This window comes from Zootoca vivipara, chromosome 13 (genome assembly GCF_963506605.1).
Source record: "Zootoca vivipara chromosome 13, rZooViv1.1, whole genome shotgun sequence".
Taxonomy (NCBI): Eukaryota; Metazoa; Chordata; class Lepidosauria; order Squamata; family Lacertidae; genus Zootoca; species Zootoca vivipara.
Genome location: NC_083288.1, coordinates 48,044,568 through 48,059,932, shown reverse-complemented (window position 1 = coordinate 48,059,932; position 15,365 = coordinate 48,044,568). Strand labels below are relative to the sequence as shown.

The following is a 15,365-nucleotide window of genomic DNA, read 5'->3' as shown; positions in this document are numbered from 1 at the left end:
GGGGATTTCAACCTAGATCTCCCTGGCCCTAGTCATGAGATCATACAATAGTAGAGTTGGAAGGGATCCTGAGGGTCATGTAGTCCAACCCCCTGCCAAGTCTCCACACTCTACTCACTAGGCATTAGCTTTTGTTGCCGATTACTTCTTGTGCCCGTTTGAAGATGCCTGCAGTTAATAGGAGGTGTTCACTATAAGAAGCATTGCTTTTTTGCTATTGGGTTTTGCAGGCGTAACAGATGACAGTGTACTGAAATTTTAAAAACTAAACACCTTTACATTGGCATTTAGAGACTCATGGACTATTTGACCATGGTCAAATATTGAGCCAACTAACAATTGACCAATGCACCAGCCCTACTTCTTGCCACTGTTTTAGTCGGACTTGATGTTCTGAGTTTCAGGCAAGAGTGGAAATTTGTCCTTGTTTTCATCACTGAATGACACGGATACCTGATTTCAACATTCTTATTATAGTAGACCTCATTCTGTGTGCGCAGAAGGGGTTGTCATTGCTACACTCTGGCTTTAAATCAAGTTTAGTTACCATTAGATCAACTCTTGTCGCTCCAGAGATTTTGGACTAAAACTCCCATCTACCACGGTTAGCACAGTTATGCTGGCCAAGGTGAATGGGAGATGGGGGTCCAAAAAGCTGGGGGGCGCTGGGTTGGGGAAGACCGCCTTAGTTGCTGTAGGATAACAGGATTTATCTGAAAAGCACACAGAATTTTAAATGAGCCTCAACACATCATGACTTTGGTTTTTCTTCTTTAAAAGTCAGTTATTAGGAACAACTTCCTGACAGTAAGAGCTGTTCGGCAGTGGAATTTGCTGCCAAGGAGTGTGGTGGAGTCTCCTTCTTTGGAGGTCTTTAAGCAGAGGCTTGACAGGCATATGTCAAGAATGCTTTGATGGTGTTTCCTGCTTGGCAGGGGGTTGGACTGGATGGCCCTTGTGCTCTCTTCCAACTCTATGATTCTATGAGGGAGGCTGCAAAATGCCTGGGGTCAATTCCCGGCGAGTTTTGAAAGCGAGAGATGCCTTTTGATTGTCCTGGCAGATTTAATAAATGGGTCTCTTCCAACTCTATGATTCTATGATTCTATGACCTACCTGAATGGATTGTTGTGCAGATAGAGGATAAAATTTTGTATCGTCTTTTGCAAGTAAAGAAGTGTGTTGCAAATGATTAGCTGTTGCAGAAATGTCTATGATGCATCTGGCAGGGTTCTGTGTGATGAGAGATGACTTGGACGGTGTGCGTGTTTGGTGCTGCACTGATGTGCTCTTCCAGTGAGATGTTGACAAGTTAGTAGCTAAATATCTTACCAAGAATCGCACGTGAGCTTCCTTTGAAGATATCTGATGAAGGTTTGATGTGTAAAAGAGTCAACTTGAGTCTTAAGTTCCAGACTGGTGGCATGGGTGGTTTCTGGCTTGGGATGAACTGAAGTGTCCATTTCTGATCAAGCTGACATCTGTGAATGACCTGGATTGTACTAAATCCTAGTGAGATTAATTACATTTTAGTAAGAGGCGCAAAAGAAGTGGTGCAAAGTTATTAAGTAATGACTTTTGATTCACCAATGTGTGTTGGTGGAAAGGCATGCAGTGATTTGGAGGTGACCCTGAGTTTGTGCCGTTGTGTTAGAACTTGGAGGACCTGGGCTTATTGGGGGGTATGAAAGAGAAGTTGTCCTTGGACAGGTCACAAGCGCTGGGGTAGGTAGGGTGTTTTGGATTTCTTGAGTCAAGTTGCTGAGTGAGAGTTGGGATGAGTTTAGGAAATACAGGGTTGGGTTAAAGGTTAGTCCTTACTGAGGAAGTGACAGGTGAATGCTGGGTTTAACTCACGGAACGGAGAATGGATTGGATGGTTGATTATTGGATGTCTTGGGAAACTGGTGTAACCAGTTATGTCCTTTATGGTTTAGTGTATGGGAGATGGTTCTTGATGGACTTTGGGGTAGGGTGGTTTTTTTTTTGAGAGAGAGAGAGAGAGAGAGAGAGATGGTGATTAGTATGTTTGAGGCATGGGCCAGCTTTGGGTGCCACCAAAGTTCTGGGCAGTGTGAGATTATCTGACCTGCTATCTCCCTTTTTTCATTTCAGGCCCTGATGCTCGAAAACCTCCAGAAGCACTCAACCCCTCACACCACCTTCCAACCCAATTCCCAGGTGAGAGATGTCCTGTGTAGTTGTGCTACACCAAACTGTCTGCGGGGAGCATCCCTTTCCCTTTGACTCTCTGCCGTAGGCCCCGAAAGTCCCACGATAATTGTATGTGTCCAGTTCCATTCCTGTCCCCACAAATGCAGCGTGAACTTAGGGGCTCCTCAGCTTTACACCTAGGCTTCCTTCCCAGAACTTCCCTGGAGCCTGTGACTTCCCATTCTAATTTGCTAGATCCACCATAACTCATAGCTGCCAAGTTTTCCCTTTTCTCGCGAGGAAGCCTATTCAGCATAAGGGAAAATCCCTTAAAAAAAGGGATAACTTGGCAGCTATGCATAACTGCCTACGGTTGGGGTCGAAACTCTTGCCCTTCTTTTAAGGCCCAGTTTCTCTATTGTGTCCTGTCAGATTGGCGAGGAGATGAGTCAAAACAGCTTCATCAAACAGTACCTGGAAAAGCAGCAGGAGTTGCTGAGGCAACGTTTGGAACGGGAAGCTCGGGAAGCCGCGGATTCAGAGAGTGAGTATAATGAGGCCCGTTCTCTCTCTCTCCTGATTCTCTACCCCAGTAAGACTTGGGAGGCAGACTGCCTTTCAGAACCAAAGAATTAAGGCACATTCTTGTGTTGCTGTTGTTGGCTTTTAATTCTGTAACCAAAGAGCCAGAACGGAGAACTGGCTAATGGGAACTCTTAAGTCTAATTTGTAGCCAGCATATCTTTTTGCCTGCTGCGGAAGTTTGGGATGAAACCAGAATGGATGTCTTGGAAAGGTTTGTGTTCTGACGAGTCGTATTGCCCACCCTGGAGCTCCTGTGGCATTCGGAAACTTGTGCCGCTTTTGAAAATACTGGTTTTGTTCATTCCCAGTTAGTGGCATTTTCCACAATATTTGTATTACACAAGAGTCTGTGGTCATTTTAGGTGGAAAAGAAGAATGGTGCAAATTTAATGGAGCTCTGGCAATTCGAAACATACAAAGAAAAGTCTCCTCCTCCTTTATATATATATTTATTCATACCCCGCCTTTTTACCTGACGGGACTCAAGGCAGCTTACAGATGAAAACAAGAACCACTAAAATCATAGAAAAGGCAATCATTAAAATACATTTAAACACTGATAGAATTAAAGCTATATAATCTTTAAAAAAATCTGTTTAAAATATATCAATAATTGCAATGAAAACAGCACGACACAAGCAGTAAATCCCCATAAGCCTGTTGGAAGAAGAAAGTCTTCACCTGCCAGCAGGACAGCAAGGAAGGAGCCTGTCGAACTTCTCTAGGGAGGGAGATCCAAAGTCTGGGAACAACCACTGAGAAGGCCCTCTCCAAGCATGACTGTGAAAGTAAGGTGCTCCCTCCCTCCCTCCCTCCCTCCCTCTCTTTTTCTCTCTTCCTTCAGTTTATATGCCACCCATCCCTCCCAAAGGAGCTCAGGGCAGCAAGCACATCAGCAATAAAAACATTTTAAAACACATTTTAAAAATAGTTGAAAACATTATCTCAGCCAGTGACTGTCATGAACAGTGTTTTTCAGTCATCAAACGCCTAGGTAAGCAAGGTTCTCAAGTTCCTCCTGAAAGTTAATAATGATGGATCCAGGTGCAACTCACCTGGGAGGGATTGTAGGGACTGAAGTAGTTGGTATTAAGGAAGGCGCTCTTTTCGGTACAGTGGTACCTCTACTTACGAATTTAATGTGTTCCGAATGCACATTCGTAAGTCGAAAAAAATGGTAGGTCGAATCCCATAGGAATGCATTGGGAGAAAAAAATTGTAAGTCTATCTAACCCTATCTAAAAATTCGTAAGTAGAAAAAATCCTATCTAAACCGCATCCAAGATGGCGGAGGGAGCTCCGTTCGTAAGTAGAAACATTCGTAAGTAGAGTTATTCATAAGTAGAGGTACCACTGTATTGACAAGGCTGCAATTCTAACTCCAAAGAGTGACCAAAAAAAGTGAGAAAAATGTGTTAAGTTCTAAATTAAGGAATTGGATAAGAACACTGAAAGATCGAGAAATATTTTGCCTGTGGAAAGAAAAACTGATAAGAGGATTGAAATGATGGGCCAAAAGGTGGAGGAAAGGATGCTGTTGCAGGGGTACCTCGGGTTACAGACGCTTCAGGTTACAGACGTTTTAGGTTACAGACTCTGCTAACCCAGAAATAGTACCTTGGGTTAAGAACTTTACCTCAGGATGAGAACAGAAATCGCGCAGCAGGAAGCCCCATTAGCTAAAGTGGTGCCTCAGGTTAAGAACAGTTTCAGGTTAAGAACAGACCTCCAGAACAAATCAAGTTCTTAACCAGAGCTACCACTGTACTTTTGTCTGCTGACTGCACTGTTTTCATTCTTATGGATGTCTGTCAAAAGGCAGGTTATAAATTCCATATAGAAAACAATTAAATATGTAGCTCGGAACACAAACTTTGATGACCTGGCAAGTTAATGGGTCCTTGTGAAAAAGCCCCAAGTAAAAAAGCAAAGGGAATATTAAAATGAAGTTGATGAGTTGGAAAACGTTTTTCAGGAGAAACAACTTGTTCTTGCGGAGTGTTTCTGATGAATCGGAGGCCAAACAACTGGTACTCTCTGGTAAATTATGGGTTCGTACTCTGCACGTTCGTATTCTGCACATTTTCTGATGGACAAGATAGCATGGAAGTTTTATATCAGGTTTCTGAATACTGTGGAAAGTCCACGAGAGTTATTAATTAAACTTTCATGATAACGATATAAAACCATTAAGTAGTTTAGGTAAAGATAAAAGGACCCCTGAGTAGATTATGTTACTTAAAATTGGAGGTTGTGATTAACCAAGGTCATGTTTAAGTCTTCCTTCCTCAGGGATGCTGCAAGAAGAAACATGTTGAAATTTGTGGTTGTGCAACAGGATATAGGCATCAATAATTGGTGGGTTTCTCCCTCTAAATGAGTTGCTTCTTCATCCCCCATTAGGATAGGCAGTGTATGTTTGTTCTTCAAGAAGGTCAGCCATTTATTGACCTCTTTAAGAAATTTGGAAATAACATTGAGGGACGGTTTATTTATTTAATTTTTATTTTTATTTTTTTTAAAAAAACCCTTTGTTGCTACAAAAACACAATCTTGTGAAGCTTAGGTGGGCATCCTATCTTGTTGAGCAGTGCAAAGAGCGCTTTTCGGCTGATGAGGTCAAAGGCCCTTGTCAGGTCTATGAAGGCAATATAGAAGGCAATACTCCTGCAGCTGTAACAGTGAGAAAATCACATTGCCTGCTGACCTCTGAGCTCTAAAGCTGTATTGTGACTCGGGATAGACCCTGCCAGTGAATGACTGTACTCCATGGGTAGGCAAACTAAGGCCTGGGGGCCGGACGCGGCCCAATCACTTTCTAAATCTGGCCTGTGGACGGTCCGGGAATCGGCGTGTTTTTACATGAGTAGAATGTGTCCTTTTCTTTAAAATGCATCTCTGGGTTATTTGTGGGGCCTGCCTGGTGTTTTTACATGAGTAGAATGTGTGCTTTTATTTAAAATGCATCTCTAGGTTATTTGTGGGGCATAGGAGTTCGTTCATATTCCCCCCCCCCCAATATAGTCTGGCCCCCCACAGGGTCTGAGGGACAGTGGACCGGCCCCCTGCTGAAAAAGTTTGCTGACCCCTGCTGTAGTCTGTTGAGAACCACATGGGCAAAGGTTTTCTCCACAGCACTCCACAGAGAGATCAAAATATATCAATACAATTTAAAGTAATACCTATATAAAGTGCTTCTTTTCTTTAAAAAATGTTTAGGGGTACTCTCATTTTGACTCAAGAAAATCACCATTTTATCGTTCAAATTGCGCAAAATTAATACAGTAAATGGAGAAAAGTACAAAGATTCACTACATGTTTAGGGCGTCTCCTCAGAAAAAAGCACTGCCCATATATAAATTTAATTTAAAACCTGAGACCATTGGCTGACTGTTATAGAAGGATGTATTATTAATTCCCCCATAAGCCTGGCAAAATAGCCAAGTTTTCTTCTCTCTCTCTCTCTCTCTCTCTCTCTCTCTCTCTCTCTCTTTAATTTTCCAAATTTTGAAATTTACAAACCGTCATCAAACAACCAAAACAAAAAGAGAATTCCATAAATTCCCATGGACTTCCCTCCTCCCCTTTGTGGGTCCTTGTTTTAACTTTTTTCCTCCTGCATCTTCTCTGTTAATAAAATTCTATTAAATCTCCATCACAACCGTAGTCCAACATTAACTACAAGTATCATTCGGATCCTACCACTAATTTTAATTGTTTACAATGCTTTTTAAGATACATTAAATATTTTCCCCTTTTCTTATTAAAATGTTGGTCTTCCTGTTTCCTAATTCTTCTGGTCATTTTTGCCGTTTCGGCATAGCCCATCAATTTAATCTGCCATTCTAAAATAGCCAAGTTTTCAGCAGGCAATTATAGGTTGAAACAGGGCACCTGCTGAATCCCTATTGCAGGGGTTCCCAACAAAATTTTCTCGAGGACCCCTCATCGAGCCGCTATTGTGACAAGGACCCCCATTAATTCCTAATCCTAAAATTAAAAAGTGAGAGCCAAATTAAGAGTCTTTTTATATTTTATATTTATATGTTTTTTACAGTTGCAACAGAGTACTCCATCAGTATACAGTTAGTTTTAATTTTCAGTTCTTAATGAGATGAACCACTTTTTAACTAATGGTCCATTTTTAACTACGCGAACTGTAGCTTCCGCGAAAAACAACGCTTTGTTTACAAACACTACTGTTTTGCAAAGAGGCAGCGCGCACCAGGGAGGAGGGAGGGGAATGGAGTAGACAGGGTACTTGTGCAGTAGCGCACAAATGAAGCCGACGCGCGCAAAGCATCTTGGGGAGGTGAGCGTTAGTAGAATGTGCACGCTGCCTCTTTGCAAAACAGTAGTGTTTGTAAAGCGCCACCTAACGGCATACATTGGTATGGCTAGATTGGCCTCTACTAGAGCCAGGGCCTTTTCAGTACTGGCCCCAACCTGGTGGAACGCTCTTTCCCAGGAGACCAGGGCCCTGCGGGATTTGTCATCTTTCCACAGGGCCTGCAAGACAGAGCTGTTCTGCCTGGCCTTTGGGTTAGACTCAGCCTGACCCCTGTGTTTTCCTCCCTCATGGCTTGGATTTATGGCCTACTTGAAATGAGGCTGCATTTTAAATTTTAATACTGTATTTTAATCTGTATTTTAATTAATTGTTTTTATGTTTTATTGTAATTCTGTTGGTGTGAGCCGCCCTGAGCCCGGTTTTTGACTGGGGAGGGCGGGGTATAAATAAAAATTTATTATTATTATTATTATTATTACAGTAGAACTACTGCCTCTATCTAATTCTAGCTTTGCGCTAGACTCTGCTCATGCAGGAAGCGGCCAAAACAAAAAATCTGTTATCATACGAAATATATTTAATATATTTTTTATTCTAATAGCATCTTGCGGACCCCTCTGGCATAGCTCGCGGACCGCTGGGGGTCCGCGGACCACCTGTTGGGAACCACTGCCCTATTGGCAAAGCATTCCTCAGGACTGGGCCAATGACACTAAAGGCTCTTTTTCGTGTTGATGTCACGTGAGCCTCACCAACTCTGGGGCAACCTAGGTTTGCACATAACCCAGATTTTAGAATCGGGGGGATGAGTGTAGCAAACCTTGCCCTCGCACACTCCCTCCCTCCCTCCCTCTCTTCTCTTCAAGAATAGCCATGGGAAAATCAGAGCCTTCTGCTTCCATTTCAGACGTTACATCGGAACCCTAAACCATGTTTTATCTTAACCATGGTTTGTTGAAATAAGTCACTTTCTGGTTGTGTCTAACCAGGTTCTACTCACGGTAGACCTACTGGAATTAGTGGACCTACATTAGCCATCTCCACGAATGTCAACTTCCTACTCTCTGTGCATGGCTGACTTTGGATGCAGCCGTTTCAACAAACCATGGTCAAGATCAACTTCGGCTTGTCAGGTTTGGGTGACACAGCAAGGTGTGGTTGATCTAAAATGAAAGTGATGCTTACAAACTCCTCCCTGCAGCCTTGATTGGTTGATTGATTGAGTTTATATACCGCCATAGGGCCTCATACTTGGGGGAGGGGAACACGTGGACCGAGATTCTCCGTTTCTCATTCTGATAATGCTGCACTGCTATTTAGCCTGTCTGGAATGTGTCCTTGAGCTCTGATAATGCCTCTCGCTTGTTTGGGTGGAGGACAGAGAGGCATGTGTGCGGAAGCTAAACTCCTGTGCAAAGGAAATTTTTATGCTCCTTGCTGCACCAGCTTTTTGTCTCTGGTATGTTGTCCTCAAAAGGTTGCTTAGAAGGGAATGGGGCCGCCCCTGATCTAGACAATTTTGCTTTAAAACCAGGTGTAACCGTGTAAAAGGTCTGATGGAATGATTTTAAGCCAGATTTTCATAGCTCTGAAATACAGACATTTTAGTAGACTGTCAGATTCAGACACGATGCAGCAAGATTGCATTAGTTAATTACGGAAATGCATGGACTATGACAAATGGCATTCGGAAAACATGAACCGTTCGGAGCTGGTTACAGTATTCTGATGCCATTATCGATTGAGAGTCTGGGTTGTTACGGGCATGATAGATTTTACAGTACTTGTTCTGTAGGGTAGGCTGCGATTTTGAAAAGTTTTAAGTAAAGAAAAAAAAGGGGGGGGAGATGTACACTGTGTTCAGTCATATTGTTCCATGTTGTTTTCCTTGTTATAGCACAGCTATGCAACTACAGGGTTCATGTGCTTTTGCCTCACCTCTCAATTGCTAAGAAACATACTCGTGGGGTTGATTCCAGAGTGTGGATTTGAGTGTCTAGCTTTTTAAAAGGTGTGTGCTCTTGACCCGCTCAGAACGTGACTCCCGTGTACCTGGCTTCCAGAGAGAAAGAGGGCAGGAGGAGGTGCCCCAGAAAGAGGGCAGGAGGAGGTGCCCCAGACAGACAGGCATTTGCAAACCTCTTGGCGCTCACCCAGTTTCTCTGTTCAGAAGATGTGTTTGCACACGCTTCTGCCGCAGAGGGATTTGGATGACCAGGGGGACGAGGTGGGGTGGGGTTGCTCCCGCCAAACAGCCGGGCAGCATTCCACACCTTGAGGCTTGAGGCGATGCCCTGTTAGATGCCCTGTTGCCACATCCGTGTCTTTGCACGCCTGCTGATCCTCACGGTTGATCAAAGCTTTTGTTCAGAATGTGGATTATCAGTAAGTATTGTTCCACTGTAGATCAGAGGCAAGCCTGTTTTCGAGTGTTTACACACCCGGGAGAAGAGCAACTTCTGGCTATGCCTCCAGCAAGATTAGAGATCAGCCACATCTGCTCTCACTTCAGCCAAAATGGAGAGGCTTGGCAGAGGGGAATGTTTGCTGCTAGCCCTGTGTGTGTGTGTGTGTGTGTGTGTGTGTGTACATACACACTCACACTACTTGTGTTTGTCATTGCTTGTGTGAGTATTAAGAGAGACTTCTGGTAGTACTCACATCGACAGTAATCGGGAGGAAGACCCATGTCTTGCGGGGGGCAGACTATCTGCTTAGAATGCAAAAGGTTCGATCCCCAGTGAAATCTCTAGGTAGGGCTAGTCTGTGTACTATTATAATTATTTCTTCTACTGCTATTGGTTAGTGTACCATCATCATTGTTCAATTTATTGCCCACCGTTCATCAGCAGATCTCTGGGCAGGTTACAGCAACTTAAAACTCGGCCATCACAACCAATTAAGAATTCAATTTTTAAAACAGATAAAACCAATGGTAGTCACAGGAATAGGGTGGGTCATACTGAGACTGATGGACCAATGTTCTGAGATGTTACCAGGCGGTCTCCTCTGCTCCTAGTGTCAAAAATGAAGGTACTGGGGTGGGGTTGGAACCCTTTTATATGTATTGGGGACAAATGGATTGGCAGCCGATCTGTTTGCTTTGTGAAGATGGAATCGAGTCAGCTAAATGAAAGAAAGTTCTTCCTCACGCAGTGGAACTATGGAACTCCCCCCCCCACACACACACAGGAGGCGGTGATGGCCGCCCACTTGGATGGACAAATTCACGAAGAATAAGACTATCCATGGCTACTAGCCATGATGGCTGTACTTTGACCCCATGGTCGGTGAGAGCAATGCTTCTGAGTACCATTTGCTGGACACCAGAGGAGGAGAGAGGGCTCCTTTGTTTAAATCCTGCTGGCAGGTTTCCAAAATGCCTCTGGTTGGCCACTGTGAGAACACAATGCCGGACCTTGTGCTTCTCCCAGCTGCCACCTGAGCTTCCCTTGGGGTGGCCTACCTTGTGTGAGAGTCGATTTCTGACCTGACCCAGCTGACAGTCCTCCTCTTCCTTTGCTAGGCAAAAGCTGCATTGTGTCACGGGAGAGGGAAGAATCTGACGAAGAAGGGCCAGGAAGACCGGAGCAGCACCCGACCCGAGTCAGGCAGGTAAGTGGCTGTGACACGGGTTGAGGGAGGCCAGCGTGGGGAGGTGCGTGAAGCATTTGCCCCAGGAAGGGCCGGTGCAGAGCTGTTGGAGGCATGCCGTGATTTCCTTTTCCCTTCAGGCCAGAGCTGTAAAGACCCCCGGAGCTGCCCATGCCCCAAGCAGCGAAGAACGAGAGACGCCTCTCCGGAGTCGGAGGGCAGCCCAGAGGGCTCCTGTGAAAGAGGAGGAAGAAGAGGAGGAGGAGGACGACGAAGAGGACGATGATGAGGAGGACGAGGAGGAGGAAGAGGAAGCTGCTGCATTGCCGGCCAAACAGACGCCGAAGGGGCAAGCTGAGCCCGCCGCCCCAGCTCCCCTGGAGAAGGGTGCATGCCAGCCTTCCCTGCCCATTACCCCGCAGGCTCAGCCAAAAGAGGCCACGGCCAAAACCCCGGATGCCCCAGGGTGTGGAGCGGCCGTGCCACTTCTCCCACCCTCAAAGGGCCTAGCGGAGGCTGAACCCACAGCCCCGGAGTGCAGGGAAGAGCAGACAGCAACTGTGACACAGGCGGAACCCCAGGAGGAAAAGAGGGGCCCTGAGATGCCAGGGCTTCCGGAAGAGGCACAGCCTGCTGAGGCCGCAGCCCAGCTACCTGAAGCCTTAAAGGTGGAGGGGCCTTGCCCGGAGGAGAGAGGGCCGACTGCCCCCCACGAGGCACAAAGGGAGCAGGGGGTGGTCCTGCGGGGGTGGGGGGTCCCTCTGCAGCCGCAGCAGGTGGTGGCAGAGGAGATCCAGAGAGACGAGGATCAGGAGGAAGCGGCCGAGGCCCTGAAGACTCTGGAGGAAGAGACGGCAGCTGCTGCTGCCGCCCTGGTCCAGGCCTCCCCTTCCCCTCCACAGCTGACGGAAGCACAACACGCCCAGCAGGATGACGGGGGCGAGGAGCCCCCTCCCCCTCTCTTGACCAAGGAGGCCCCCGGGCCCAGCCCTGCAGAAGACGAAGAGCCCCCCCCTCAACTCTCTCAGCCATCTCCCCCCGCTCAGGAAGTCCCAGCCGCCGCCAGCCCCGGCCCCCCAGAGGAACAGCCCAGCCACCCGCCATCTCCCCTGCAGCGCCCGCGGGAAAGGCCCGCAGGCTCCAGCTCCTCACGCTCTTCCTCGTCGGCGTCCAGCTCCTCCAGGTCCCGCTCTCGCGGCAGCTCGCAGCCTCGCTCCCGCACCAGGAGGCCCCGCTCCGGCTCCTCCGAGTCGCCTGCCAGGAAGCGGCGGGCCTCGGGGTCCCCGTCCCGCTCTGGCTCCGAGCGGCACAGCAGCTCCTGCTCCAGGTCTCGCTCCAGGTCGCGGTCCCGGTCGCCTTCCAGCAGCGGCAGCAGCAGAAAGGTGAGTGCCCAGTTTCTTCCCGACTCACTTGAAGGCGGCAAAAAGCTGGGCTTCCCACACTGGATTATCATGTCTGTTCAGGATCACAGATTCAGTCCTGGTTGGATGGTCCCATTGTGCAATTTTTCCAGAGAGTCAAAGTGGTTTCTTGAACACCTGACATTCCCCCCCCCTCTGCCTAGTACTTCCCCCCTTTTCTTACTTTATTACCACTTCAACCTGTTGAGGGCCCCTTTCCCAGCAGGAAGGATTTGAATCCAGCTCTCCTCCACCTCAGCCCAGTCTTTTTATCCATGGGGGCCACCAGGGTTTTCATGTGTGTGATTCCCTCCCCCCTTCTCGTTGTTGTTTTTTTTTAATTATGGAAATGAGAAACAATACATTTGGCGGGTGTTTCAAAGCACCTTGTAATTAGCCAGCCCCTTGGTCATCAGTGGTGTATATATAAGTGCCCTTTCTCTGTTATGACAGCTTCCCCTAGGCCTGTGACCCCAGGTATTGATGGACTACAACTCCCATCCTCCCCCTCCCCAGTGCTTTCTTATGGGAGTTGTAGTTCAACAACATCTGGGCACCCCAAGTTGAAGAACGCTGCTCACTTACCAGGCTACAAGCAGCATCCCCATACTTGAGATCATGTACTGTCTTCTTCTTCTGCTGCTGCTTACCAACCTTTGGGCTTCAAACAGTAGGTGAAGTTTCCAGAGCAGCAGGGCAATGTTTTCCCCCTGGAAACGTGCCCCATTCTGGTCCTTCCCTGACTTCTGGGCAACAAATGTGCTCTGACGGGGTGAAAAAGGCCCATGGCTAGCAGCTCAGCATTTGATCTCTGTGTCTAGATGCTGCCCCCTGCTTAAATCACCAGAGCCTTGTTTGAAGCTGCCGTGAGACGGGGCATTCGGAGAGTGTCTGGCTCAAAGCGAGATGCTGCTTAAGAACAAACAGGCATTCCTAGCTCAGGGCAAGCTAATCCATGGGAGATCATGGGCGGAGCTTGGCCAACTAGAAGCTGCCAGGCTTCAGATGCCTCCCACTTGCCTCTGGCCAAATTTTTCAGTCCCTGGTGTAAGGCAGAGCTTGCCTTGAGCAACTTAAAAATACGCATTGTAAGGCTTGCATGAAAACTGAATTTGCACAAGCGTTTGAAACCCAGGGTGTGTGTGGAAGAGGGGATTCTTTTTCTTAAAAAAAAGAAAAGCAACAATCCTGTCTCAGTGCATTGTTTGTTTTCTTGTGCATATTTAAGGATTCATAACTTTAGATGCTGGGCTATTCTGTCCGCACAACCATTCTCAATAGCTGTTAGCTATAAAGCATGTTCAAGGGTGCTGAGAGCTATGAGCCTCTTGTGAGCACGGCCGTTTTGATAGTCATTTTAATCGCAGAGATCTAAAACTTGCTTTAAAAATCACTTGTGCTAGTAAAAAAAAAAAAGTAACTCCACCTAACTGGCAAGCAGCTTTAAAAAATAAAATAAAATACATGTGCAACTGCAAATGGCAAACACATTAAGAGGTGTTCCCTTTTTAATGGGAGAGGCAGGGCTTTTCTGAAATTATACCAACTGTGACACATTGGTGAATCATCATCTAAAAGCAAAGAAAGCATGTTCCCCCAAACTATTATTCTTTCTCAGGTTGCGGATTTAATCAATTAATTGACTGGCTCAGTTTACTTTCCTTTAATCCAGTCACAAGCTTGCTTCGTGATTGTGCCTTCCCCGGCTTGTGAGCAGCAGGGGAGACGTGTCTGTGGATTATTTCTCATTTCAATGCAGCCTTCCTCAGGTGGGCAGGATGGAGCCAGCCATCTAAAAAACCCAAACCACCTATTTTTCTGCTTTCAGTCCCGTAGCCCTGAAGCCTCAAGGGACGGTACCAGCTACCCCCACACCAAAGAGCCCTCCCCAACAGGGGAGAGCCCCCCACGCCACAGCCCCCCGTCCCAGCAAGATGGGTCATCAAGCCCAAGGGAAGAGCGAAGAAACACCCTTCCCCTGCCGTCGGACCCCCAGAGACACCCCAGCCATGGCCAGGAGCAGGAACAGCAGGAAGAGGAGGAGATGGAGATGACAGTTCCAGAGCGAGTACGGAATGGGGGGAGAGGAAGGGTTGCAGGGCGGGGTGCCTGCTCCATACGAGCATCTTTTTTGGAGTGGGAGGCGCATACAGGGCGGGGGAGGTCTTGAGAGCCTGACCCTGTGGCCTCTTCCTGCTAAACTAAGCCTTTCCCCACAGGGCAGCCCAGAGCCCCCCACTCCAATGGAGGCCAGTGGCCTCGACAGCGGGGTCCCTGCCTCGGAGCCACACCGCCCATCTGAACAGCGGCACAGCGAAAAGTAAGTATCCAAGGCCGAGCGACCCAGGCAGCGGAGGGTGGAGGCTGAGCAAGCCCCACACGCACCGCTGGGGAATGAGGCGCATAGAGAAGGGAACCTCTGGGGCGGCAGCGGGCCCAGGAGTTCAGGTTTGGCTTGAGGCCACGACACAGCAATGCCACACAACGCAACATGTGACACAGGGCTTCGTTTGGCTCACCTTTGAGCTCCAGAACACGTGGGTGGTCAGAGGCATGTGCAGAGCGGGCTGCGGAAGGGTTTCTGGGGGAAAGAGGTGATTTCATAGAGTCATAGAGTTGGAAGAGGCCCCAGGGGCCATCTAGTTCAACTCCCTGCAATGCAGAAATTTCCAGCCGAATTTACTTGTTTTAGAAATTCAGGACTGATACACTACATATTTCTAGCTGAACTTTGTTATTTCCCCAGCAGTGCTTGTTAAGTTCAGTATGATCAGGGGGTCTCTGTCTAAACCAGCCTCTGTGCGCTCCTAAGGGACATATACCTTGCTCAGTGCTGTCAGGGGGGAGCCTCTCAGTCGTGCCACGAAATGCCACCCGGGAATTAACCCCAGTCCTTCTGCATGCAAGAGGCTCTAAGGACTGCTCAGTTCTTTGCCCTTCCTCTTGCACCTCTCATTCGAGGAGACTTGATTTCTGGTAGAGAGATTATGCTATTACAGGTTTTATGATGATTCAAAAGTTTTGATTTTGTTAAAGTGGTCTGTATGGTCCAAGGCTGAGGGGTGGATGGAAACAGCTGGCATGCCTCGTTAGTGTCAAGGTGTCATGACTTCTGGATCTTGGTGGTGCAGATCAACCATGGTCAGGTAGATGCTTCTGGTATCAGCAGAGCTGCTTCACATCACCCTGGGCTGCTTGAAACCCCACTTCAGTTAGGCTAGGCCGGTAGTGTACACATGTACAGCGTTTAAGCAGTTCCCATTCTGTGCTAGGTACTGTACTCTATCTAAAGGCTCACCACCACCCCCAAAAGCAGCTGCAGTCTCTGCAGCAACATGCTC

General features: G+C 47.3%; 1 protein-coding gene across 1 annotated transcript in view; it reads left to right on the top strand.

The window, feature by feature from the left end:
- ACIN1 (apoptotic chromatin condensation inducer 1) overlaps positions 1-15,365 on the top strand; it is a 35,643-nt gene that overhangs the window by 3,591 nt on the left and 16,687 nt on the right. The window contains exons 2-7 of the mRNA XM_035134784.2: positions 2,116-2,181; positions 2,587-2,698; positions 10,557-10,645; positions 10,765-12,006; positions 13,853-14,092; positions 14,244-14,344. Of these exons, the coding sequence (XP_034990675.1) occupies positions 2,116-2,181; positions 2,587-2,698; positions 10,557-10,645; positions 10,765-12,006; positions 13,853-14,092; positions 14,244-14,344 (1,850 nt within the window). The remainder of the gene's footprint in view (positions 1-2,115; positions 2,182-2,586; positions 2,699-10,556; positions 10,646-10,764; positions 12,007-13,852; positions 14,093-14,243; positions 14,345-15,365) is intronic.